The sequence below is a fragment of the Maylandia zebra genome, linkage group LG17, assembly GCF_041146795.1.
Source record: "Maylandia zebra isolate NMK-2024a linkage group LG17, Mzebra_GT3a, whole genome shotgun sequence".
Classification (NCBI taxonomy): Eukaryota; Metazoa; Chordata; class Actinopteri; order Cichliformes; family Cichlidae; genus Maylandia; species Maylandia zebra.
In genome coordinates this window covers 25,932,793-25,959,561 of record NC_135183.1, presented here as the reverse complement: position 1 = coordinate 25,959,561, position 26,769 = coordinate 25,932,793, and the positions used below count along the sequence as shown (strand labels likewise).

The following is a 26,769-nucleotide window of genomic DNA, read 5'->3' as shown; positions in this document are numbered from 1 at the left end:
GTCATTTCATTACTTTTATTTATTTACACGCAATTTCTGAAATGCATTAACAGTGTCACAGTTAGCCAGTGTTTGTATATTTCAAATCATAAGCCATTTAAATCTGGAAAAAACCATTGCAAGAACCAACACATATTTAAAAAAAAAAAAAAAAAAAAGCTGAGAGCTGCATTTCAAGGAGAGTGAGGGGGACAAATACTACAGCTTATTACAAACCCTGCCTGCGGGCCAGTTCGTGTTTTTATTCTGTGAGTTAACATGCAAAGACTTCAAAGATTAAAGTGTAGTGTAAAAGAAAAAGGAGGGGTACAAAGGAAACAGTTTGTTTTTTTTTTTTTTTAAATGTTAATTCTGTGTTTTGGATCTCATCACTCACCTGAGGAAGGCTCACACTGTTCAGAGGGCGCTCTTAAAGCTACATGGGTGCAGAGTCAACTTAAACTAGGGTGTCTTTCCACTTAAACAATGAGCTGAACACGTGTTTGGAGGCAGTGAGTGGGAGTAACACCAAATGGGTAAAAGTAGCCTAAAGATACAATGAGTGTTAAATCTGACCTGTTTTTTTTTTTTTTTTGAGCTATAAAAACTGAAAAACACTGAAATAAGAAGTTATGAGTGTCTGCATCCATGATGTGTGGCTGGTGGTTAATCGAAGGTTATGTCCATGGCATCATTCCCTGAGAGTGAAGAACTGCACACACACACCTCACATTAAAGAAAAGAAAAAGCCTCAATCATCCACATGTCAGTTCCTCAATCGCTGACCTTTTAATACATCATCTACTTTGGATCAACCACAGTGGCTCAGAATACCTGTCGTTTTGTTTTTTTTGCTAAACGGTGTGGCACTAAGTAGAGAAAGCTCAGGAGTAGATATGGAAGTTTCTTAACCTAGACTATCCGCACATAGCCCATAAACAAACCAAAAAAACCTCTACAGGAACAAAGAGGACGAGGATCGACACAGGCTCTACTCAGCTGGGAAGGGAAAGATGGGTAGCTACTCAACAGATGATCACATGAACTCTAAAAACATCCACATTTACAAAAAATTTTTAAAAGGTTAAAAAAAAAATAAAAACTCCCTACAAAGGGGGGGGAGAAACACCCTCAGGCTCACTGAGGTTTTTAGGGTGAAAATATAATAAAATCATTACCTCTGTTCAATTAATAAATAATTCAGAATCCATAAAAACAATAAAAAAAAAAATCACATAAAACGCGAAATAAATTAAGCCAGAGTCGTTTCAGAGGTGACGACTTGTAATTCCTATGGGAAAACAAATTCACAGAGAGGCAGCATTTTGAGTGACTCCACCCCCACCTCCAACACTAGGTGCAGTTTTACACCTGTTAAAATTCTGCGAGCAGAAGAAACGCACCAAAGTGCTGCCTCTCGCCCTTACCTCTCTCCTTAAAAAAAAAAAAAAAAGTTATTGCTGGTGTGATTGAGATAAAGAGGAAGGGTGGGACACAAGCATGAGAGAGTGGAGAGACGTACAAACAAATAAGCACCATTTTGAAATTTCAGTTTCACCACCTCCTCTTTTAGCACCGCGTTTCACCTCCACCCATCCAGGTAAACAGACCCTTCGTCCTGTTCAGTTTGTCATGAATAAAAAAAAAAAAATAAAAAAAAAATATATATATATAATAAAAATTAGGCCAGGGGAGAGGTGGAGGGGTGATCAGCAGAAGGGGGAAATACTAGCAAATGTGACGCAGGTGATCTTGGCATCAGAAGCAGTGGACGTCTTGCCGCCTCACCCTCTCCTCCCGCCCCCACCAACATCTCTTTTTTTGTCCGTCCAAAATGCCCACAGGAGCTTCAAGTCCACCGTTCCCTGCAGCAACATGCTCCTTTCATGTTTTTGTCTTTAGTGTGCTTGTGGTAAAGTCGTGCGCTTGCTCGTTTCCAATCTGATACCCTGTCTCCTAAGCATGCACAGTGAGCGTGTTTTACGTATCAAAGATTTGTTTCATCTCCAGGCAGTGTCCATGTGATTTCATTTCTTTTTTGTTTCATCCACCCTCCCCCCGATATATTTTAACTGTCTGGTAAAAAATACACAAAACTATCTTCTTCTCTCCCCCTGCTCCTGACTCCTCGCCCTTCTTTCAATGTCTGGGAGGGTTACACGAAGACGCGGTTGTGTCTGCTGAGCTTCAGGATCTTCCCCAGTCTCTGCTTGGCTGTGGCCATGCCTTTTTTGGGCCGTTTGCCTAAAAAAGAGAAAAATGAAAATATTAGCGGGATTTATATAGTAACATCAAAAAGTGAGTAACATTTCAACTAACTATCTTCTCACAAATCTGACAAATAATCCATCAAGTGGCCTAATCATGATGATAACCATAAGTGGCCCTTAAAACGGGCCCCTGACACCAAAGAAAGCACCTACTTTATATTACAATAATTAAAGAAACTAATACAAATTAAACTAAACATTGTCAAACAGCAAAAATGAAATAAAACATGATAATGGGGCAGGGATAGCTCAGTAGGTAGCGTGGTGGCCCCATGATCGGAAGGTTGAGGGTTCAAATCCACTGAACGGCTACCCTGAGGTACCCCTGAGCAAGGTACCGTCCCTACACACGGCTGCCCACTGCTTCACTGAGTGAATGGGTTAAATGTAGAGAGTATTGATCCCCGTGGGGAAATTAAAGTATACATTAATCGAAATAAAATATACTAACACTTCTTGCACGACAGTTAAGTCCTGGTTAAAATTTGTCCTGATCTTTGATCAGCTTTATTTTGGAAAGGTTTTTTTCTGTACTTTCTATTTAATTTTAAACAGTTTTTAAACACTGAATACCACCTCTCCCACTGTCAGAGAGCTAATCAGAGAGCTAATTCCCACATCCTGCACATTCCGTATTGAACCATGCTTTATCTTCTGTGCCAGTTAGTGTGGACTGAAACAGCTTCTCCATTTTTCTGCATATTAACAAGCAGAAATGATAAAAGTCACATTTCAAACCTTTTGTGGCCTGATTGCTGATTGGTGGAGGGTTCGGGGCGTGCCTCTTGGAGGGGTGCAGAGGTGGAGACATTGAGGGGTCACAGTATTGGTAGTCCATCTCTGGGCTGGGGAGCCCTTGATTGTCCCAGGCTTCGCTGCTGCTGTTTCCCTGGCTGTCTATCGGGCTCTTGTCCCCCTGCAGTCGGCGCTGGTGCTGCGCCTGTTCCAGCGGGCTGGGCCACCAGGACTCCTGGAGCGAGTCTGCCGTCTCCGACTTGGAGGAGCACAGCAGACCAGCCATAGACAGCATCCCCTGAATGGCCTCTGCTGTGCTGGGTGAGGTAGGACATTCTCTGTAGGAGGAAGACGAGACTCATTTTTAAAAAAGGTGCCCCGATGGCGCCGTGTTCACGGGGGCCTTTCAAGGATTTTGTTTTATTTATTTATTTGGTTAAACGGCCCACGGATAATCAGAATATTTGAAGAAGCATAATAGTACTGGTCACAGGCCTGCCTTGATCTGTTTCCTCACCGTTTGAGTGGTTTGTGTTTGTGCCTGAGTTTCTCGCCAGACTGGTCCAGCTTTATGTGCCCTGAGCCTGTCTGCTGCTCATCCTCGTCCTCTTCATCCTGGGAGCTCTCCGAGTCTTCGTCAGAAGATGATGACGACGATGACTCTTTATGCTACATTGGACAGAGAAATTTCAAAAACATGCCTCAGAAGACAGCGTAAAAAATGATTACCCAAAGTACACTCTGTTCAGAAACACTGAGCTCTTAAACCGGCTGTGTTTGTATAAATCCTGCACATCGTTTACCTCTGTGGGAAAGTCGCTGTCTGACTCGACATCTGACACACTGGAGTGTCCTGAGACTTCTTCCCCGAGTTCAGTCTTCATCCTCTCCAGATCTCCTGAGACACAAAGGAACACATCGTCAGCTAAATGCTTGCATGGCTACAATCGTCTGTTGGTTTAATATTCACTGAAGACTTACTGAGGAGTGCGGATTTCTCAGCTGTGCTGTGCTGTTCCTGACTGTCATACATCCTCTCAAACTTCACGTCCATGCAACCCTTGGGTGGGCCAACAGACAGTCCCTCATCTTCGGACTTTACAGGGCTGCTGCTTCCCGGTCGTCTCAAATCTCTGCACACACAAATATAAAGTTCATGTTAACATGCAGAGCAGGTGACTAATTTATATTGTAATAAACAAGAAGAGGAAAATAAATTGGACTCCTCATCTCCTGACGGCTGCCTCACAGCTCAGAAGAACAGGCTTTGTAGATTAACAAATTCATAGTTTCTGTTGCTGACTAGTAAACCTTTCTAAATTCATTTTTACTTCATGTTATTTTTTTATTCACCAAAGTGGTTTTATGTTGGTTTCTGGAGTTTGTCACCAAAACAAAAGTACTAGTTTGACTGGCTCTGCACACTGATTCACTTTGCTCCCCCACCTGATGATTCTTCCGTTGACCAGCATTAGCCGTATGTGGTTGTCTTCCAAAGACTCTGCAGCAGCAGCTGCAGATGCAGTTGACACTTTGTTGAACTTTGCGTGAACCTTGGCACCAAACGCAGGATCCTGGATACAGAATATTAAAAGTATTGTATCAGTCATCAACAACACACACAGAAGCATTTACAAAAAGCTTTAATCGGTGCAAAGCTGCATTTAAGTGAAGACTCCAACTACAATAATAAGTACATAGTGCACCTTTTGGCCTAACTAACGGCATTTTGGTTTCTTCCTTTAATGTAGATTAAACACACATTCTGAATGTTTGCTCCTTGAAGCTCACCTCCTCCAGTGGCCCGACCTCCAGCCTCTTCAGCACATCCCTGGTGTGCTGCTCTAAGATGTCCAGGTTAGTGGGTAGCTTGGGCGCATGGCGCTCCTGCTCCCTCAGTTGCCTGGCGGCCCTTCGAGCTCGCCGTGCCTGGCACAGCCTCTCCACCGTAGCTCGAGTGGACAGGCAGCCGTTTGATCCCGAAGGTACTCCACTTCCCTGAGATTTCACTAGCTTGCTACCACCCACTGGTTCCTCCTAGAAAATAAATGTAAAATAAATCATGCAGTGAAGGTTGTTACAATGTGCAAAAAATAAAAACAAAACCTACAGAATCAAATGATCATTTTTTTTAATTTAATAAGATGTACAGATAAAGCACATGTAAAACTGTAAAGGGTCAAGAAATGGTGCAAATTAATGATGTAAACACTGAGATTACAGCTTGTATATGTCTAAAATGTGGGTCACTTTTATTAATCACTGACAATACCAAAAGAGCGTCAGCTTTTCTCCCAGCTGACACCACCATTTGCATGAAGTCTAAAAAGCTCCTCACCTCTAGGTAGCGGATTTCCTTGGTCAGTTCTTTAATGAGATGGTTCGGCCTGATATTGTCTGGTACCTCGCTGGTGGGTTCGTTCACCTGCAAAGCCGCAACAGTTTACATTCAAAACAGAGGAGTGAGCAGAGAATCTGCCGCCTGCTGCTGACAGATAAGACTAAACGTGGATGCCTCCGGTGACTCCTGTGTCACAAGAACCATGTGGACTGCAGACATGTGAGGTGTAATCAGGCAGAATTTCTCACCTCTCTTTTCAACCAAGTCTTCAGTGCACTGATTAAAGCCTTGACTCCATCCACTAGGTAGGTCGGTGGAGGACAGTTGTCCTCTCGAAGCTCTGACAAAATCAAAGAAGGGAAAACTGTCACGAGTTTTAAGCGAGAAAGCTTCAAACCTTTTAAAACAGTAATGGATTTCCAAAAAGGTAGCATTAAAAGTGGTGTTCAGCAATGGAAATTTCCTGTGGATATTTTGTGTTTTTAAGTTTTGAGGGATCAAAAATAGTGGGGAAAAAAAACAAAACAAAACACGTCACACTTTGACCCTCCACTATGTATTAAAGGACTTGCAACCCTGAAATTTACTGTCATATGCAGGTAAAATTTTGCATGACTTCATTAAATATACTAATTCTGAGGGGTCAGGTGGGAGGAACTCATTGATTTTTCATGGAAAGACCCATAAATAAATCTTACTGACACCATTATTTTCTTGCCAAATGTTTTGAATTTTTATGTCAAAATGTTATGTTGCGACAGCTCTTATACACATCTCTGTGGCTTGTGGTTTTGAGTTTTAGACTCTCACCTTTTAGCATTTCCAGGAGGTTCTTTGCCACATACCAACAAATGGCCTCAAAATAGGGAAACTTAAAGAGGTCTGGGGTTTTCAGACGACGCTCCATCTCATAACACCTACAACGCGAACCAAACGTTAAGTGCTAAAGTCTCTAGAAAACACACAAAAATCAAGATGCCACACCAGTGGCAGGCGAGTGGTTTACCTGAGCTGCATGCCAATATTGAGGTTGTGAAGGAAGTTCCCTCCGAATGCCATGCAATCCTGAGAGGTGAGAACAGCGTGGATCCAGCCTGCAGAGGGCAGCAGAGCACAGACGTTTACTCAGCTTATCTACTCTCTGGCTTAGAATGATAACATTCTTAGGGTGGGGCAGAGAAATTACACATGAATACCTGAGGAAATAGGGATTTATACTTCGCTTAATCATATTTTCTCAACATGCAGAAAACAAAATTCGTGACAACAAGACTGCAAGAAACTTTTTTATCCTGCTGAGGCACAGTCACACTCAGCAGCAGGAGATAATGCTGTCAATAACGGCTTCCACCCCAGATAAACAGTGCTCCTAATACAACACAAAGTAGGAGAAAACAGATTCTTTTGGGGGGGGGGGGGGACTGACAGAGGCTGACAGACAGGCCTGATAATACGCTTGACTGACCTACTGTGCTTCCTGACCCCAGCTTAATTCCCACCTCTCCACAGCCTTTCTGCCAAAAGCTCTCTTTCACAATGCTGCTTGAGCTTTCTAAGAAAGCATGGCTGGAAGACTGATTGAGGACATCCAGCAGTTGACGGGCTGAACTGAGCTTTGTCTCTCCGTGTGCCGTAGGGGGGCAAGGGTGAAGGAGCTCTATGGGCTTAAAAAGTCCATTGAGAGACTGATGGACAAATAATGGTATGACTGGATCCATTAGCTTCACTTCAGCGAATCAAAGCATGCTTTGGTGTCATGCTCAGTTAGTGACATGACATCAAAACATCTTTCTACCTTCTTAATGCAACATCAGCAGCGCCACCACAAGGCTGCATAGTCACGTGTAGTAAAACGCCTCAGTGCTACTTTCATCATATGACATAGGAGCTCTGTCTCTCTTCATTTTTCCCTGTAATTATGATCATTAAGAACTGTTTGGGTTGTTGCTCAGGAAGAATTTCCCTCTCTGTTATTTTCCTTTGGCAATAATAGAGGACCTTAAAGGAGCCTGTATTTTCCTGGCAGCATCCATGGGAATCATGATTATTTTTCACTTTTAAATGCACATGGGGAAAAAAACAAAACAAAAAACAGGCAGGTCAGCAAAGCTGGCGCAAAACTGTCAGGCAGTCACCAGAAACAATGATTTAACATCAGCGACACAAACAGCTGCACGTCTGAGAGTGTGGAATTTATTGTGCTTGGAAACCACACACCATTATCCAAGACTTTAAAAGTACTTTGATGACTAGTGTGTTTAGTTTGGTTCAACTAAAATGTGTGTGTGTGTGTTTGTCTGGTCAGTGATGTTTGTTTAGGCTGGTGTGAAAGCTCTCAATCACATCCTGGTGTACCGACCAAAGATCCCTTTCAAAAAGGTGTGTCAGGATAGCGGACGTGACTGAGCACGAAAGGCTGAGCTGATTTTAAACCCACGTGTAATATTACAAATAAGCTATGAATACATTTGTCCAAATCATTTGAGCGCTGCACTCGTGCTGACCTGCATGTTTTACCAGTCAGTCAACTGTGCTTGCATCCTTTTTTTCATAAATACATTATCTTTAAAGAGTGGATGTTATAGTGCTGTAACATGCCCTATAATAACAATAACATTGCTCATCTCATCATAAAACATATCATAGCTGACTTTTTGAGCTAATCGTGACAATTAGTAAAGTACAGATGATAAGCTGCCAGTTATCCAAATTTGATTTCTTCATACGTCCAATACCTAGAGGTCTACATAACTGCCATGCTCACGGATCATAGCCTGAACATAAACCATCATTTATCACAATCGTCACTTCTATCAAACAGTTCTTGAACATCCAGAAGATGGCGAGGTTACAACTTTCCAACTGTTTGCCAACCAACAACCAACTGTTGTACTTTCAGAAAGTACAACCCCTGTCAGGTGGGACTTTTTGTGGGGTAAAATAATCTCCCTGGAGCTTAATGTGCTACATAGTTCCTGTGATAGAAATACAGAGTTTCTCAGGAGGTTCCCAGTTCAAACTGACCTTAAGAAAGTTTTGAAAGTACACTTAAAGTCCTTTACTTATCAAATGTGACATTAAAACACCTCACTGACCTGTAGGGATGAGCAGCGTGGTTCCTTGGGGTACAATACACTTGTAACACTTATCCACTTTGTCCCCAAAGAACACTTCGCTCTGATTGGGCGAGGAGCTCCATGCCTCATATAGTGCAAGATTGGTGAGGGTGGGCTTGATCAAGTAGAAGACTTTCTCACCCTGAAAATCAAAAGAAAAAGGTATTTAAGGTAACGAGAGGTTAAACTTGTGAATGTGACGGCACTGCTCTACTAAACACCCGCCCCTCATTCAATCACAAATTAAAGTTAGCTGTAGTTTTCAGAAGCGAGGGGGTGAGACCATCATGATGAGTGCTGCTGGCTGTTTTATGAATTAACTGGATGTGAGAAGCAAGGTGACCCTTCAGAGAGTGCTAGTCTGACCTAAAAACCTCAGTATTTAAAGAAACACTGAATCCCTGAGCTTGATGAACATCAGGGTGGCATGTTCCTCTCTTTAAAGGAGAAAAAAAAAAAAAGCTCTTTAAATCCACACACTCACCCAGAGAACATGATACCAGACAGAGGTGCCTCCAAAGTCTATGTGGAAATCTGTGTAGCTGTCTTTGACCCCCATAAGGCAGTACTTCTGGACAAAGGGTTTAGGGAAGAAGGAGTCGTCTGGCCAGTAGTTCTCAACCCAGGACAACGTCTGAGCCACGTCAGGAACCTCCACCAGCTTTGCCATCCTGCGGGTGATCAGAATCATGCAGCACACTGAGCTTAGGAAAGTTTTAAAAACATATCTGTAGGTCCCTGATTTAATCTCAACCACATCCAATACTGTAGAGAGACTCGACTCTACCCTCAACAGAATAACAAGTCACTGAGGTGAGACTGTAAACGTCCAGCACAATCAGATCTGATGGTAGCTGGTCTTTAACCTGCTAGGTGCCTATAGTGCAAAGTCCATACGATGTCAGACTGCACCAATGTTAGAACAAAGCAGAATAATATTCTCGGCATTCATCGTTATCAAGCTGTCATCATATAAGGAGCCTCCAGCATGCTACATGCTCCCTCACCTTCACAGTACTCCCAGTAGTGCAAATGCCTGTTTTGTTGTGTGCTACACTTAAAGAGAAACTGAGCAAAATATCCCAACCTGATTCTCACAAATCTGTCTAAAGTGCACGTGTGAAAACAGCTTTGGCTACATCAGAAGGACTTTAAATCGAATGTTGTTCCATTTCTTTCTATTAACTCAGGCAACTATTAAATCAGCTGGAAGCTTCCATTCAACTTTACATTGATATAGATGGCCTTGGTAAAAAATACATCTGGAAGTTTTGTCAAACCTAGTTTGCTGACTCTTGAAGATACTTATTCCTTTTTCGCTTTTAAATCACAGTGACGGACCTGCAGCATGGCTTACTTCGTGTCAGAGAACTCCAGGCTGATGAGGTTGAGGACTTTGGGTCGATGGGGATTGGTGAAATACTTGATAAACTCGCTGAGCTTCATCTTGCTGTCCGCCTGCCGTGCCACATCTATCACGTCGATGACTTTGTTACCACCTAGATGGGAATGAAGTGCCTTTTAGTTTGTGCAATATCAGATTAGATGTTCTGCAGTCACAGACTCCTGAATGAAAATCTTCAAACTTTTTAAATGACTGCAGAGTAGGTGATGGGGTTCAGAGGGGTCAGCAGCCTGCTGGCATCCTCATGTGCTTTTAGAGATCAACCCCTGAGGAAAACTGGCATTAATATGGCAGCATGGGGAGGGGTTGTAGGGGATGCAAGCGAGACAATCTGTCAATCTGTCCAGACCACCAGTCCCAGAGGAAGGGGAGTGGGTGGAGGTGAGAGGGCTGCTACGTTTAATAGCTGTGTGTGCGTGGGAGATCTCAAGCATATAAGGAAATATGTCTGTAGATGTGAGAAAAAGTGTGCAAAAGCTGTGTGTGCATGTGTGTGTTTACTCATGGGATAGAAAACAGATGCTAAAAAGGAAAAGAGAAAAAAGTCAAAGAGAGAGCAAACAGCAAACAGCTCACAGTTGGGAGGCTACAAATCACACGCAGTGACACGCAGGGCCGGAAGTAAGACTGGGGTGCAGTGTGTAGCAAGACAGCTGGTGGTTGTATTTTCCCCACTCCCCTCCCACACACCTTTTTTATTACCCCTGTGCATACTTGTGTGCACACACACACACACACACACACACACACACACACACACTCTCCTCTAAAGGCCCAGCTGGCCAGCGTCTGATGACAGAGAACAGGTGGAGTGAAAAGCAGTCAGTCACACAGTGCGAGACAAAGCTGCCTGGAAACCCTGCAACGCCGAGCTCGAGCACTGGGTTCACAAACCCAATTCAATGTTTTTATTTAGTTTTTTTTTTTTTTTATTAATGTCAACAAACTAAAGCACCGCTGAGCCAGCTCGAGAGACACTCAATCTAACCGACATCCCACCATAAAGACAATGATATATGACGACACCCAGTTATGTTAAAGAGCCAATTAACTGAGATAATTGTTGCAAATATGTCTTTGTCATCAGACAGGAACCAGAAACTTGTTACTCACTGCATTAATTTTAATGTAAAACAATTATTTCCTCATGAATCAAACGTTTTGGGAGCAAAATGCTGTAAAAATAATTAACTCAACACTGAAATCAAAAGATGAATCCTACTTTATTTTTGACCGTTTTGTAGGAATGAACATAATTGTAACTATGAACATGCACGGCAGGGTTTGTTATATTAAATACTGGGATGAGGGACTGGAATAGCTCCTTCTATAATAGGTTTTTGTGAATCGGGCTTTAAAAAAATATATACTTTTAATAAAGTGCTGGTAATAAGCCATTGCCTGTCAACAGCAACCTTTACTCTTCCTCAAAGCACCAGTTGGGTGCTTTAACAGGTGACCTCAAAGTTGAGCTGAGTTTAATTTGGTATCCACCCATTTTGTGCTAAGTGTCATAAGGAAAACTCATATTAATATTAGTTTAAGCCAGTCAATGTGATCTGATTAGTCAATAACAAGCATCAAGACAACTTTGATGGTGCAATACAAACTTGGTTTTCCCTTTCTGGTTTCTTTGTCAGGTTTTGCATAGTTTCATGTAAAACCTCAAACCATTTCTAAAAAGCTTTGCCCTGGAAGGAGTTTTTCAAAATCTCCAATGTCTGTGACCTAAAATGCTTTTCATGTGTGAATGAAAGACCAAAACGCATTCAAAAACCAACTTCTCCAAGACACCTTTCTAATGTGGACAGGGTCTCAGTGTAGTTAGCTTCTCAAGTGGCTTTGCTCATTTGTGTTTAGTTTTATTAGCTTCAATATTAGTTCAGTTCCTATGACAGCTGGGACATGCTCCAGCTCCTGCTACAGCCCTGAAATGGGTAAGTGGAAAAAAATTGAAGAATCGATAGTTTCAGGTTTGGCGTTTTTATTATTATAAATGAGAAGTTATTTGTCAGGGTCTCTGTACACAAATAACAATGTTCATCAGGCAGACTGTGCTAACAAATTCCATCAAACAGAGACAAAAACTAAAGACATTTTCTCATTTTTTTAAAATTTCAGTCAGTTTCATTTTTTTCTAAAGTTAGCCAAAATATTTTTTCACACCCAGTTTGAGCCTTTATTTTAGTTTTAATTAACTGTAATGCCCTTGCCAACATCGGCTGTCATCCTTCAGTTGAAAGTTTACATGCCAGTTTACTCTGAAACAGCTGGCATTAAACCTAATTTTCTACATCAAAGTACTCAAGCAGTCTAGAGGCTGGTCTCTGCAGCTGTCATCTGCATTCTTCCCCTCACAGAAAGAGAGAGGGTTGCTAACGGTGGGTCGCATTGTAACATCTTAGGCTGCGTCTACACAGGAAGTGATTTACAGAGAAACGGAAACCAGAGAAAGTTAAAAACATTCGACAACTACAGCCAAAAACAGGAAAAACACAGAGCGGGCCAACGCCAAGACAAACTTCACTCAACTTCGGAGCAAGCATTTGATACCAGTGATTGGCACATAACAAGTTAATAAATGCATAACAAGGTAACCTAGGCAACCAGAGCCTGTGTCCAGAGATGAGTGAATACTTGTTGGTAATTAAATAAATTAAGAATAATTAGGTTTACTGACTGAACCCTTACTCCTTCCTAGCAAGGGCACCTCGCCCTGGTTTCCATTCATTACAGTATATATACACACAATATATAGTTCGGATTGAAAACAATAAATAGGTCAATTTAAAGACTTTCCATCATGTGTAGAACTTTTTGACCAATCTTTGACCACACACCGAGCTGGCAGCAGAAATGCTCGACAGCATCGGCGTTTACTCCAGTTGTCCCATTGTCTTCAAACTGGAAGAACTGTAATCCCACACTCAGACCCCAGTCACAACACCTGTGCCTTGGCTTAATGCTCAATAGGGCATGGGAGAGAGAGATAACGTGAGAAAGGGAGTCTGTAATCTGAACTTAATTATAAAAACACTGGTGGGCTTGGTAATGGGCTTGTAATAGGAGCTGGGAAGTAGCAGGCTGTTTCGGTAAGGAAGTGCAGTGGTCATGGAGAGGGCAGTGAAAGCTTAGCCGTCGCTCATTTAGAACGCATTCAGCCATCGTCTGATGCCTGATAAGTGGGTTAAAACCCATGAACCTGGAAACTGGTTCATATTGACACACACAGATGGCGCCTGCTCAGCAATGGCCACTTAGCTGGCTGGTGTAGCGTTATTTCATTAGCTTTTAAGCAGCTTCCAATGATGCTGTGTAGTCCAATCACAGAAGTCACATCCTTCCCAGACAATAAACACTAATGTTTTGTTGTAAATTACATACATACATGTGACAACAAAGCCAAGTTTTCTTACCCACATACTGCTCCACATCTTTGACAGAAAAAGTAGAGGGGGGTAGTTTCAGACCCAGACCCTCCATTTCGGTGACTGCTATGGGGTAGTTGAAGCCTTGCCTCTCCAAGTACCTGGTAGTCACCAGCTCACCCTTCATCCGTATCAGAATCTCCTCGGCACTGAAAACCAGATTGTAATAAGTTAATTCAAGCTGCCAGTGTTCTCAAAATAAAACCATAATGGTTTTAGCCATGCAGAGAGTTGCTTTGTTTACTTTACTACCCAAACCACAACACAATATAGGTGAAAATATTGTGTTTGTGGTGGTGGTAGCATTTTGACCCAAAAAGAGCCTACAGACATGCAAGCTGCTCTGTGAGGTGGTGATTAGGCACACTGAGAGGATTACCCAGGTCACTACATATCACCCATTTAATCCTAACGACAACCTTGGTTTTTCACCTGAGATAAAGTCAGGTGAGCCACTGACTTTTCATAAAGATTTCTACAAAAATGTGATCACAATCAAGAAAACTCTGGACCCAGTAATGTGTTTTTCTTTCTTAAAGCCACACTGTTTTGTGTGACTAAAAATATTCCAAAGCTACACATTTTTTCCAGAATCAGTGGTCGTGAAAATGTAAATAATCCACACACTGGAACTATTTTCTTTTATAGAAACAGAATCAATCAAACTCCCACTAGATATCTGTAAACGTGAGAACACAGAACAAAACAGTTTGCCTGGCTTAAAACCAAAAGAAGCAAGCGTGTACATATTTATGTCTTCTCCTAAATCCACTTTAACCTGTATGAGCATTAAGTTAAGAATTTCGAGTTTTTTCAGCAAATTAGAAAAACAATCCAGTTGGTCAGAAGGATTAAGTATGAGAAAAAACATTTCCAAAATGAAAGAGAGAACTGGAAAAAACACAAACAAATTCTCATACATTTGCAGTTTTTCTCTTTTCCTTTGTAACTTTCTAATGCAAAGCCTTACTTAAGCCTTTAACTGCATAGACAACTTTACAGGAGCCCAATTTTGAGCCTTCAAAAGTAGACATGATTCACAAATCAGAAAATCGCACTTTTAGTTTACCTGAATAAAATATTCCACTAGGCAAGGCCTTTAGAGTTTTAAAAGTGTGGCTCTTTGGGGAGGGGGGGGGGGGGGGGGGGGGGGGGGGGTGTTGATATCTACCTGGGGAATGTCCTGTTTTGGAGCTCCTTGATAAACACTGAGGTGCCAGCCTGCACCGGCTTCGATCCATCGTCTGGCTCTGTGTAGTCATGCCTGTGCCAGTTGTTGCGCTTTTTCACTGCAGAAAACAAAAAAAAGTAGGTTTGAGTTTCACTGGGCTGTCTCGTCCTAATGTAATAATGCCCTCTTGAAGCACCTTCACACAACAACATTGTAAATTATGCAGATCACAATCACTTGTCACAAGCACATTAATTCACTACTCAGCCCCTGTGCCCAGGGGTGGATATCGAGGGGTTTGTCCAATCAAAGTGGAGGGTTTACAGCACCATTCAATTAGCTTCTTAATGTCTGCCCTCAGGGTTGTCAAAGGTTAACCTATTCCCCTCCCCCCCTTAACCAAAAAAAAAAAAAAATCTGACTCGACTAACACTGCAGAGAGCGGCCTTCCCCCCGGGACTGTCCAGCATATAGAGACATGGGTGAGACAAGGCAGAGAATCAGAGTATGGTGCTGTTTTCACACATGCACCTCAAAGAATTAGGTCATACTTTCCGCTGTTGTGCTTTCTCACATGTAGCACACATCAGGAAATAGTTTGCTTCAGATATACTGGCTAATGGAAACACTTTACTGTTTAGGCTTCAGAGCTGCCAAGATAACAGATGCAAGAGGGTGCCAGGACTCTAGAGTGCGACCAAATTGGTCGCAAATGCGACCAGATTTTTCAGTGGTGCGACTAAAAAAAAATCTTAGGTCACACCGGTGCGACCAACTGTTCGAGTAAAAAAATAAAAAATAAAAAAAAAGTCTCTGCAACTCGGAAAGTCTCCGTGTGGTCAACAACAACATATCATGCCCATATCGTGGTCTAAACCAAGCAGAGACAGTCAGGGGCGGTACCTCTCTGATTGGTCATGTACGTTTGAAAGTGCAAGTGGATAGAGAGGGGTGAGCTTGAATAAAGCGATATCAATTCATTAAATCCTGAATCGACTTTTAAATATGAATATGAATTCCCTCTTTGCTGTTTTGCTTCCACCGCGATTTAAAAAAAAAAAAAAAAAAAAAAAAAAAAAAAAATCACACTTTATGCACAGCTCTCTCTCTCTCTCTCTGTGTGCACTTCAAGAACAGTTTCCCATCTCAGATCTCTGTTTTCTGCATTATTCATTTGCTTCTTACCCACCAATATACCGTTATTTACAGCACTCTTTCTTTCTTTTCTTTTCTTTACTTAAATGACCTCAGACAAGAAAGCCTATTTTCTGCTGTTCAATACTGAAAATATTTAAACTTTTTAAAATTATACAATATTGCAGAATATTTTTAAGGTTATCTGCTATAAAAAGCCAGGCCAGGAAAATCTCCTTCATGTTTTTCTGTGTTTTTTTCTCAGTTTGACACAAAGGCATCTGCTGTGATGCTCACAATTCTGATGAAGTCTCATAAGTGTCAGTACTGATAAATGATGAGAATTATAATATTTCTGACAGTCTGAGGCAAAAGTGAATCAAAATCAAATGGATTATAGAAATCAGTGATGATGCCCAGCCCTAGTGAGTAGCCTAGGCCTGACAGAAGTGGATGTAGCTGTGGGTAATAAGAAAGGATGAAAAGAACTATTTATAACTTTTTGGTTAAGTTAAGGCCTGATCCATCTGAAATTCATAGCCAGTGCTCTGACACGGAGCCATCAACCTCTGAACTTTGAAAAAGCACAGTGTATCCAGAAAACACATTATATGCTGCAATAAATGCACTGCCCAAGTGTCCCCTCTCCCCACTGCCTTTCAGCGGCAGGCAGCAGCAAACAGGTCGTCAGAGAAGGCCAAGATGATGATTAAGTTTAACATTGTCTACAATATTGCCAAAGAGTGCCAAAGCACTTTAAGCACAAGATTGGTAGTTAATCATTTACAAATCAATATTGTCTGTATAGACAGCAAAACCCCCCACCACTACCACCACCAAAAAAAAAAAAATGCACATGTAAAACAGCGGTGTTAAGCTATGCGGTTGAAAAATTTGGGTGCTCCCAACTTTTGTGCTGGTGGTTTCTTAGGCGCACCAGTGCAACCGTTGCAAAAAGTTAGTCTAGAGCCCTAGCGTGCACAAAACAACTATTCATAAGTAGTAAATGCACACTAATATTTACTGAGATATTTGCTGCAATCTGACATTAAATGGACTATGCACTATGAAACTGCCAGGTTGCATGCACCAAGGTGTCTAGAAAAGTTCAGGACTGCAGTGTGTGTGAGTGTGTGCGTGAGAGAGAAAAAATGGCTTCAGGAAGCAGCAAAGACTCACTCAGGGAGGGTCCGTGTACGACATCACAGTTGGGACAGTGGTAAACATCAATATCCACAGCATGGTGCTCTTCTACCTGTACACAGCTGGAAAGAAATGAGATACAGAGTTAGGGCAAGTCCCCTACAGAGGTTTATACCGTTTTTAAATTGCCAGGAAAAGAAAACACGCCATCACAAGATTTTGCCCAAACATATACAAAGCATTTACTATAATAATGTATGTATGTAATAATAAACCCTACCAGCTGAAGGCATTCATTGCATTTACAATATATATGGTCTTTCCTTATACTTTAAAGTTCCTTCAGATAACTTATCCTGTAAATGGTGGCATATAAACCACTTTCAATCTAACTGAAATGAGTGGAACAGGTCTACTGCTTTACAAGCCCGTTCAGAAATGAAACGAGGACACCACAATCTTTATCTGACCTGGACAAGCTAAAGCAGATGAAACGCTCCCAAACTCCTGTCAAATGCTGTGTGTGTTTCAAGCAGAGATGCCAGGGGTCACAGGTCAAAGATAAAAAGAAAGAGGAAAAAGCAGCGCACACTTAGGTCAGGAGACCAAAGATAGCAGTTTTATTTTTTTCCCCTCCAACAAATGTTCTATCATTTCACAGTTATGGCTTCATTATTATTATTATTTTTTTTTTAAAAACAAGCTGAATGATCTGGCCTCTTCTCATCATATAATTTGCAGCGCATTTATCAAGAGGAGCTGCAGTACAGCGGTGTCACTCATGCTGCTACTACCCCTGAGTATCCTGCAACAGCCAAGCCACAGGAACCAACTCACATGCATTCCTGGGTTGCATACCGGAGCAGCATGGGTTGAACAGCAACTTTGTTCGGATTGTGGACAATGTGTATAGTGTGATAAGCCAAAAAGTACAAACTAAAACTGAACTATCCTAATTCACATGACCATCCATCCATTTTCTACCACTTATTCAGGTCTGGCTCACAGAGCCAGCAGCTTAAACAGAGATACCCAGACCTCCCTCAACCCAGCTACCTCCTTCAACTCTTCAGATGGTCAAAAGAGGCAGTCCCATCCATCCGAGGGACGGAATCTCTCCTGCATGTCTTCAGTCTGCCCTGTGATCTCCTTTCAGCTGAACATGCTTGAAACACCTTGTTCCTTAAAGTCCCAGGATCCTTATTGGACGCTCAAACCGACTCAGCTGGTTCCCTTTTTATATTTAGGAGCAATGGCTCTACTGAAGTCATCACCTTTCTAATGAAGACCCCGAATGCTCTAAAGAGGAATAGGCAACGGTTGGACTGCAGATCAACCAGTAAATCAACTGCTCACATTCGCTTTCAGCTCTGCACACATCTGACAATCCCCCCATGTCCTCCTTTCCTCACTTGTTGAGAAGTCCCTAACATAATTCAAACTCCTTCACTTGGGGCAACAACATATTACCAACCAAGCATGTAGACTCCACCCTTTTCTGCCTGAGAATCGTGGCCTTAGAAGTAGAGCCCTGGCAGTTTAGCTTTGAGCTCCAAATCAGCCAAGTGTGAGCTGGTGATCAATGAAGCAAGCAGGACTGTGTCATCCACGGAAAAGCAAACACTTAAACTTCAGGCCACTGAAGCCTGCACCATCCAAACTAAGATTGTCTGCAATTTGTCGACTAGATGACTAATCACTACTGTCACTAGTGTGCACCTGACCTCTTCACTGATACCCAGTGCTGATAAATCTGCCCATTAGCCACTAGATGAAAGTTAGCACAAATCTATAACATTTCAGATTCAAACCCCCCCAAATGATGCAATTAGAAACTAACAAATAACTTAGACTCAATGCCCCCACAGTTTTCTGTGAACATTGAAAAAAGTAACCAAAGTAAATTTCAGTTTAGTTTTAAATTTAGCTTCCTTCTACATTTTGCCCATAGTGTCACAGTTTGAGAACCACATTAGTGTTTTACTTCTTCTGACTGCACGTGGCATCAATTTGTGGAGATTCTCTTCCCCTGAGATCAGTACTCCAAAAACAAATGAAGAAATCTTGTTGCTTTTTTTTTGTTTTTGTTTTTGAGAGAACCAGACAGACGCCAGCTTCATTACTGGCCTACAAAATCCCTTCCTGCAGCACAGCAAAAAGAGGTTTATAAACAGGTTTGTTGCTGATATAACCTTTGCTTTTAAAGGTGAAAGCCTGCAGGGGGGATAGAGCTGACCGAAGCCTGCTATCAGCTTTGATCTACAAGGAACTGCAGGAAAACTGTAAAGGAAATAAAGCAGAGGGCCATTAACTCATCAGGAAATGGTGAGCTTGTGTGAATGCCTGCCACCCCCCACATCACCCTGGTGCACAAACAGGATATCAACCATACCACACAAAATCTGAACTGTTGTTGGTTGGGTATAAGGGCAAACAAATGCATTAGTACAGTAACTAATTAAATATCCATTTAGCTGTAAAGAACTCACATTTATCTCTTTTGAAAGTTACTTTTCCACTCTCCTACAACATCCATAAAAGACAAAAAAAAAAAAGCTGAGAGAAGCACTCCTGCTCCTGCACGTGAGCAAATGGATAACTAGCAGTAACAGTGTACAGTGTTTGGCTGGCGACTAAGCCTAGCTCATGTATCAGGAATCTTTGTTCAAACATGTGGCCGTTCGCTGGGGGAAAGCATGAGTCACAGCTCTCTGCCGCTGGGTTCGCTGAGACGTGTGAATACAGCGTGTGCTCTGGGCTGACGTGACCTTCTTGCTACTTTCCTTTATATAACACCGCAGTGGGAAATAAGGGCACTGTGCCACATACGCCACCCTGACTCAGCGCGCGTGTTACCTGTAATGATTACCACTTTAACCCGAGCTTGTGAGTCTATGTGGACTTGAGACAGCAAATGTAAAAATGGGAGAGGAAAGAAAAGAAAGGGGCCAAGTATTTCCTGCTGCCTTACTCGGGCTTGATGACTCACCACAAAGCGGGGTGAGTGTGCAAACAGCTCTTGAACCGACATGAACCTCATCTGCTCAGTCATACGTCATCTCAACTCATAAGATAGTGTTATCATGCATTGTAAGACAACAAAAAGGTCAGAGAGAGTACAACCAGGGTGAGCAACACAGATACCCCACAAAACCTTGCTTTATTCCCTGATAGAGCTGCCCTCTGACAGCACTGCAGCAGATTACCGAGCTAAACATCCCTTCCTGAATGAGCGGAGATGTGTGTACTTGGCTAAACCCTCGCCATCAACAGCCCCTCTCCTCCACTTCCTCTCATCAAAGGCCTCCTTCCTGTGTAACTGAGAGGGTTTATTCATTAGTCCACGCACTGTGAGGGGGTTCATTGTCCTCAGTGATCAGTGCAGAAACACAAAGGCTGGAGGCTGGCATCGCCATTATTTTAAGCTCTAAATAACCGCTCCGCATGGGGTGTCGACACACCTACATTAGGGAACTGGCAGATCTCTAATGGATGGGTGGTGGAGATGGAGAGGATATGAGGGCAGTTAAACACACCTGGCTGTCTTTATGTGCCCCAGAGGAGCACCTGACTCGTCCGAGTGCGCTCAGGCAAGGCTTACATAAACAGAGCCGGACTTGGACAGCAGTAAGAGCCACTGAGGTCTGACAGATGGATAAGGCTCTGTCATTCTGCCCTCAGGGGTTAAATCATTTTAGCCAGCTAGGCATAAAAGCAACATATCACCCGTGCATTGTTTACAGTTTGAAGGACACAGCAGGGCTTTCTGTAGTCAGCTGGTAAACAACAAAAAGAGGATCACTTTGTTGTTTATAGGGTGTCAGGGAGCCCCTGGGAGTTTTAAACAACTTAATTGTTTTCAGTGCAGGTTGAGCTGCCCTGAGGCCCGCAAGCACTGGGACTCTGTTTTCACATGTCTTCAACATGGCTGAGCCCCATTTAAAACCTAACGAGTCATCAGTCTTACGAGTGTTTGCTGCTGAAAGACGCAACACAACAAACACAGACTGAACTCGCTGTGCAGATTCACAGTTCATAACATACAAATTATTGATCTATTATTTTGGTACATCAGCTATCAGTTTGATATTGTAATTTAAAGTGGTTTTCTAAACTTCCTTTAATTTGAACTGTGTGGTATATTCTTTACTGTTATAATTCAAACTGACTAGTAATCAATACATGATGCTTTTGACCCTTAATCGACTTTGATTGAGCCAAATGTAATGTTATTTCCACCCCAATGAGAGTCAGCTGAATATAAACAAGAGCTATGAGGCTGTCTTTACTTCAGCCAATCAACTTATCAGACATCTAAACAGATGATCTGAAACATCACAGACAGCAGTAGTTTAAAAAAAAAAAAAAAAGGGGGGGGGGTGGGCACTTCCACTTAGCCTAAACACCAAAAAGGCTCTCCACAGAGGTGATCTATCTCTCTTTAGTGTGCTCACACTCTGTGCGACATTGACAGATCGCGCATTGAACTTGGCTCGCCGTAGCTCCCATCAGTCATTCGCTCCATCTCATTGAGCACCACTGGTCTATCATCGCCCTCACTGTCCACACGCACATTAGACAATGGGCAGACCGGAGGGCCTGACACCTACACTGTGATCTGATGTGACCTACCGGGGATTTACATCCATAACACTGATGTAAATTTGCATCTAAGAAACGCATGAAGCAGAGGCAGAGGCATTTACAGAGGCAGGTCTTGCAATCAGGTGAGGCTCAAAATGATGAATGGCCCTCAGACTTACACCTGAAATCTAAACCAAAGGGTATAATAGTGGGTTATACTGCTTCAGGGCACTGTTACCCCTGCAGATAGTCAGGACAAAAACCTGAAGGGGCAGCAAAGTAAACCAAAGAGGTCAGAAGATTAGTAACAGAGACCCTCAGAACATTTCTTCTGCAAACAATCATTTTGTATTTTTTTTCAAATGCTTTTTTCTCATTCAGGTGTAAGTCTACCACTGTAGGCAATGTATAACTTTTAGATTAAAGTATTTATCAAATATCTAATAGGCACCAAAAAATATTCTGTTGGCCCATGAGGTTAACGTACCATTTTTAGAAGCAGTTACAATAAAAGACAAAATTTCTCTTTTAGCACATAAAAGAGAAGATGTACACAATGTGGTCATTTTTAACTTTACACAATCTACCTTATTATCTAAGCACTAATTCCACTTAATTCTGGAAATAGTACTTTCCAGTACTCTGAAAGTAGTATTATGACTTTAAAGTAAAAAATAATAATTATTCAACTTTATTCTTGAAGTAGTACTTCTATCTTGTTCTCATAACAGTACTTGACTTTATTCTGGAAATAGTATTCAACTTTTTCCACGAAGTAGTAATTTTATTTTCATCTTGAAGCTACTTCGAGTAGTATTTCAACTTTATTCTCATCATTGCATCTGACTTTATTCACAAAATAGTATTCTACTTTAGCCTCAAAGAGGTATTTCCACTTTAGCATCAAAGCAGTAGTTGTTCCCAACTGGAAAAAGTATTTCTGTCTTCCTCTCAAAGCAATATGTTGACTATTTTCCTGAAGTAGTAGAGGGCTATGCTGTAGTTAATGTAGATTTAATGCAGTATTACAAATTTTGAATTATTAAAGAAATACTATAAACTAATAAAACTGAAGTGAATAAGAAACACAATGTGGAAACTAACTGAACCACAACTGAATAAAAACAAAAATGAATATGACTGCATTAAACTGTAATAAAGAGATTACTGAAAACATGGGGGGAGTTTATCAGGACTTTTTTTCAGCTTTCCTGTAACTTCACTCTTTACAAATCTGATGCTGATAAACCGTGACACTGATTCAGACAGCCTTACCACATTAAAGTACAGCTTGTTTTGTTTACTGAAACACAGGTGATAGAAAACAGGACACTCTCCAGCAACCAAGACAAAAGTCTCCCACACAAACACCAACAAGAACTAGCAGAATGAGCTCCTCCGCTTTCCCCTCCAATGGCGTGCCATCACCCACAGCCAGAGAATATCCCTTTCCTTCTGGCCTGCCTCGTGGGAAAGAGGCTGGAAATGTGGCCGTTTTTGGAGCTTTGCTGTGAGTATGTGCGTGTGTGGTGTGTATCTGCTTATTAGTCATCAATGGGGGAAGCTCCAACATTTGTTCCTTTTCTTGCTGGCAGATGACACACAGCTAGTCTGTTTTGGCGCTGACACACCACAAATCCTGGCTGCTGAGTTTTTTGGCAGCACACTTGGTGGTTACGCAATGGCTTCCGTCATTTCAACATGAGCAACCCCCCACCTTAAAAACCAAAAAAACAAAACAAAACCCAGATTATTGTATTCCTAAGCAGTCACTGTGGAAATGCACCCACACAGGCTGACTTGAAGAGTTGCCTAGGTCAGCCCATGGACTTAGAGCCACATTAAAAAAACAAGAGAAAACTGCAAAAGAAAGAAAGTCGGATGCTGAGAAAATCTCATGCTCAAGCAGTGCGTCACAATATTAGGTGTGGACTGAAATTTGTACATTTTAGGCAATGTACATTACACAACATTAAGATTCCCATCAAGATTTCAACAGCTTCCACCTACATCTACGCATGAATCACAAAAACATCTGCTACCTGCAATCACAATAGAAAAGAAAAAAACAAACCCCAAAACAAAACAAATACAACACACACACACAAAACCCAGACACGTGCCTGCTTGGTACCTTTAAATAATTCCCCTGCTTGCCACTAGGGGTCCGAGGCCATGTGCCTCCTCTTTCTAAATAGGGGGGTGGGGGATTTAAATTTCGCCAACTGTCAATCAAAAGCCAAACCATAACAATCTCCTCGTTTCCCCCACTTACTTTCTACCAATATCAAACCAGCATTTAAAACAAAGCTCATGTGTATTAAATAATAGATATAAACTACCAGCTTGCTATATAATTAACGTACAGGTTGTGCCCAAACAAGTTGAAGTTGTTTATTAGATCTTCTTGTATCATTAAGTTTAAAATACAACTCAGACGCCGCCCGAGGCTGCCGTTACCTTTAATAACCTGCCAGCTCTGGCACACTTTGTACACTAGGGCTGGTTTAACTGGATTTAAATCGACTGAATCACAGCGACATCAAAATTAAAGTTATCCTTTAAATAACTCTACGGAAAGGTAGTCACGTACGCTTTTGATCACCCGTGTTGACTGAAACAGCTCGGTATACCATCAGCTATAAGATCTACTTTCTATTGGGCTCTATTTAAGTAAATGCCGCTGATTATTATAATAACTACAAAGAGCTGGATCATGTCGTTTTGTTTAAACTTATCTGCGGCACGATGGAGTTCATTAATGTTGTTTTTAGGGGCGCGAACCCCCACTTTCGCCCGTAAAGTCGTGTCAATAGACGGTTTAAAACCCCCGTCGCCCACCGCTAACGGTTAGCACGCTAAGTTAGCCAAGACCGCTCAGAGAACCGTCGCCTTTTCTTAAAAAACAAACCGTGTTTCTCGCCTCCATGTAACTACACCTCTTTAGGATGTCGCAGACTACATACCTGCCGTGAAACCAGTCTTTACAGATGTCGCACTCGATCATAAACCGGCTCACATCGTAGGGCTGCCGGCAGACACAGTACAGCGGGGCCGCCGCCATCTTCCTACTGTCCCCAAACAACGCAGGAATGAAGCGGGCGGGGATTTAACCCAACATCCGGAAATACCCGAGGGGAGAGCCGAGCACGCACGAAATCCGCCATTCTGAGGCAATCCCACCTCTGACGTCAGTTTCCAGATTATGCATTTCCATCTGGTTGTGTGGGCACACCAACAATAGACGCAAACTTTTTTCCAACAAAGGAATGACATAAAGGGCTTGGTTTTAGGCGTTATGCTACAATCGGATAAAAGCGAAAAATCAGCCTGTAATTTAAATTATTCTGATGAAATAATCTCCATAATCTGCTATATGTATTATTTTACCATATTAAGATGTTTCTTTAGTCGTATTACATTTTAATATGGATATATTCATTGTGTTTATTGAGCTTCACCTTCCCGATTTTATTTAAATATTAAATATTTCAGATCAAACAAACTCTAATTTTAGATAAAGTTTTTTATATGATCATTTTAAGGGAAACATCTACCTGGCGCTGTGTGAAAAAGTAATCTCCGCCTAAACCTAATAAGTAGCTGTGCCACAGAACATTTTCCCAAAAGTCTCAGGGATTGTCAAGATGTTGTTGTTGTTTTTTGGCAAATGTGAGACGAGCCTTTGTGTTCTTTTTGTTCAGCAGTAGTTTTCTCCTTGGAACTCTCCCATGGATGCCATTTTTGCCCAGTCTCTTTCTTATTGTTGAATCATGAACTCTGTCCATAACTGAATCAAGTGAGGTCTGCATTTCTTTAAATGGTGTTCTGGGTTCTATTCGGACCTCCTGGATGAGCCATTGATACACTCTTTGAGTCATTTTGGCATCCTAGTGACTCCAGGGGAAGCTTCACCACTGTTCCAAGTTTTCTCCATTTGTGCATAATGGCTCTCACTGTGTTTCGCTAGGGTCCCAAAGCCTTAGAAATGGCTTTGTATCCCTTTCCATGACTATGTTTCCCAGTTGTTATTGAATTTATTTAGATCGCAGCAATGGTGTGTTGCGTTTTGACATCTTTTAGCCTACTTCCCTTCATCAGATAGGTTTTATTTACATGATTTCTTGATTCAACAGGCCTGGCAGTAATTAGGCCTGGGTGTGGCTCAGTCAATTACTTTTTGGGACAGGTAGGTTTGGATAGCTTTAAGACAATCTTCAGTTGTAAAAATCACAACAGCCCTCTTACAGAATACAATACCCCCTATATGAAACAAAGCATATAACTTCCTGCACAGTTGGCATGGAGCTTATTGTACATTAATGCTATTCTCTTCTATTCAGAACCATGTAAAAGAAGTTATCTTCACTTGATGGTCTGACCCTTAAAGCTTCACAGAGCATGCTTATATCTTAATTGATGCACAGCCACTTATAAGGCATTTAAATGTAGGGGGAGTTATTTTGTGCAATACTGGGTGTTGCATCTTTAAATAATGCAATTAAAATGTCCACAATACATGGATAAAAAGTGTTTTCTGATTGCAAATAGCATTAAATACCTATATCAATGCATATGCGCTATCAACACTGACTTAACTGTAAATCCACAACACAGCTGACGAGCTGCAAAGGCAAGAAAATGTAAGTGTGTCACACGGTCTTTATCTTTCCTGCACTGTCTTCACTGTGAAGATCTCTTCAGAAGGCGTTTTCCAGCCTGGTGGCAGACGGCTCAGAGGCATCTTAAATAAAAAATCAAAACACAACATCCAGCCCTGGTATGTCTCCATGGAGCGTGTCTGACATGCCCTACGTGCTTTGTGGTGAATAGCAATGGGACCACCGACCCACAGCTTGATCTGTGAGCTGACAGCACCCATCCCCCCACACGCCCATCTGTGCTACTCTGCATAGTCAAGCAGCCTTGGTGCATGCAGAGGCTCCAGAGTGCTCACAGCACAGAAGACACATGTGAGGTTATCTGCTAATCTCTGCCCATTTTTTTTCTTCTTTGTGCATTTTTAAGCATGCACCAAGGTGTAAACATCCCCTTTGTCTTCAGGATGATAATCACAGCCTTGTTTGTAGTAGATCACTATCAGTGCTTCCTATTATAGGTTTTCTCTCTCGTCAGCCCCGGTGTGAGCAGCTTCATGTCTGGTGTGCAGATCCACCGCATGCACGTAAACACTATTCCTGGAAGTTAATAAACACTTGTGAGTGTAGGCTGGTGCTGATGGATGGACATGAACAGCTCTTCTGCAGAATAAGGTGTAATCAGTGTACTCAGCTTTTTGAAACAGACGAAAATGTTGACTTTGAGTTTCATTGCAATCACTATGAGCACCACATAAACATCTATTAAATGTGTAAATAGGAAAAGAACGTGACAGTCTGAAGGCATTATAAGGAAACATGGTAATGGAAGTATAGGTTACCATTATTATAGATTTTATAACAT

General features: G+C 41.8%; 1 protein-coding gene across 1 annotated transcript; it reads right to left on the bottom strand.

The window, feature by feature from the left end:
• Nucleotide 1: 1 nt before the first annotated feature.
• On the bottom strand, nt 2-24,399 carry kdm7aa (lysine (K)-specific demethylase 7Aa). Its single transcript, XM_004548379.4, has 18 exons — nt 24,273-24,399; nt 16,759-16,844; nt 14,446-14,563; nt 13,263-13,423; nt 9,799-9,940; nt 8,926-9,112; nt 8,421-8,583; nt 6,332-6,419; nt 6,136-6,242; nt 5,574-5,665; nt 5,323-5,409; nt 4,776-5,021; nt 4,431-4,558; nt 3,966-4,117; nt 3,788-3,882; nt 3,502-3,653; nt 2,988-3,322; nt 2-2,223 (listed from the first exon to the last, which is right to left on the bottom strand). Exons 1-18 carry the CDS (start codon nt 24,368-24,370, stop codon nt 2,135-2,137), a joined length of 2,526 nt encoding a protein of 841 aa, XP_004548436.2. The 5' UTR covers nt 24,371-24,399; the 3' UTR covers nt 2-2,134.
• Between the last annotated feature and the right edge of the window lie 2,370 nt (nt 24,400-26,769).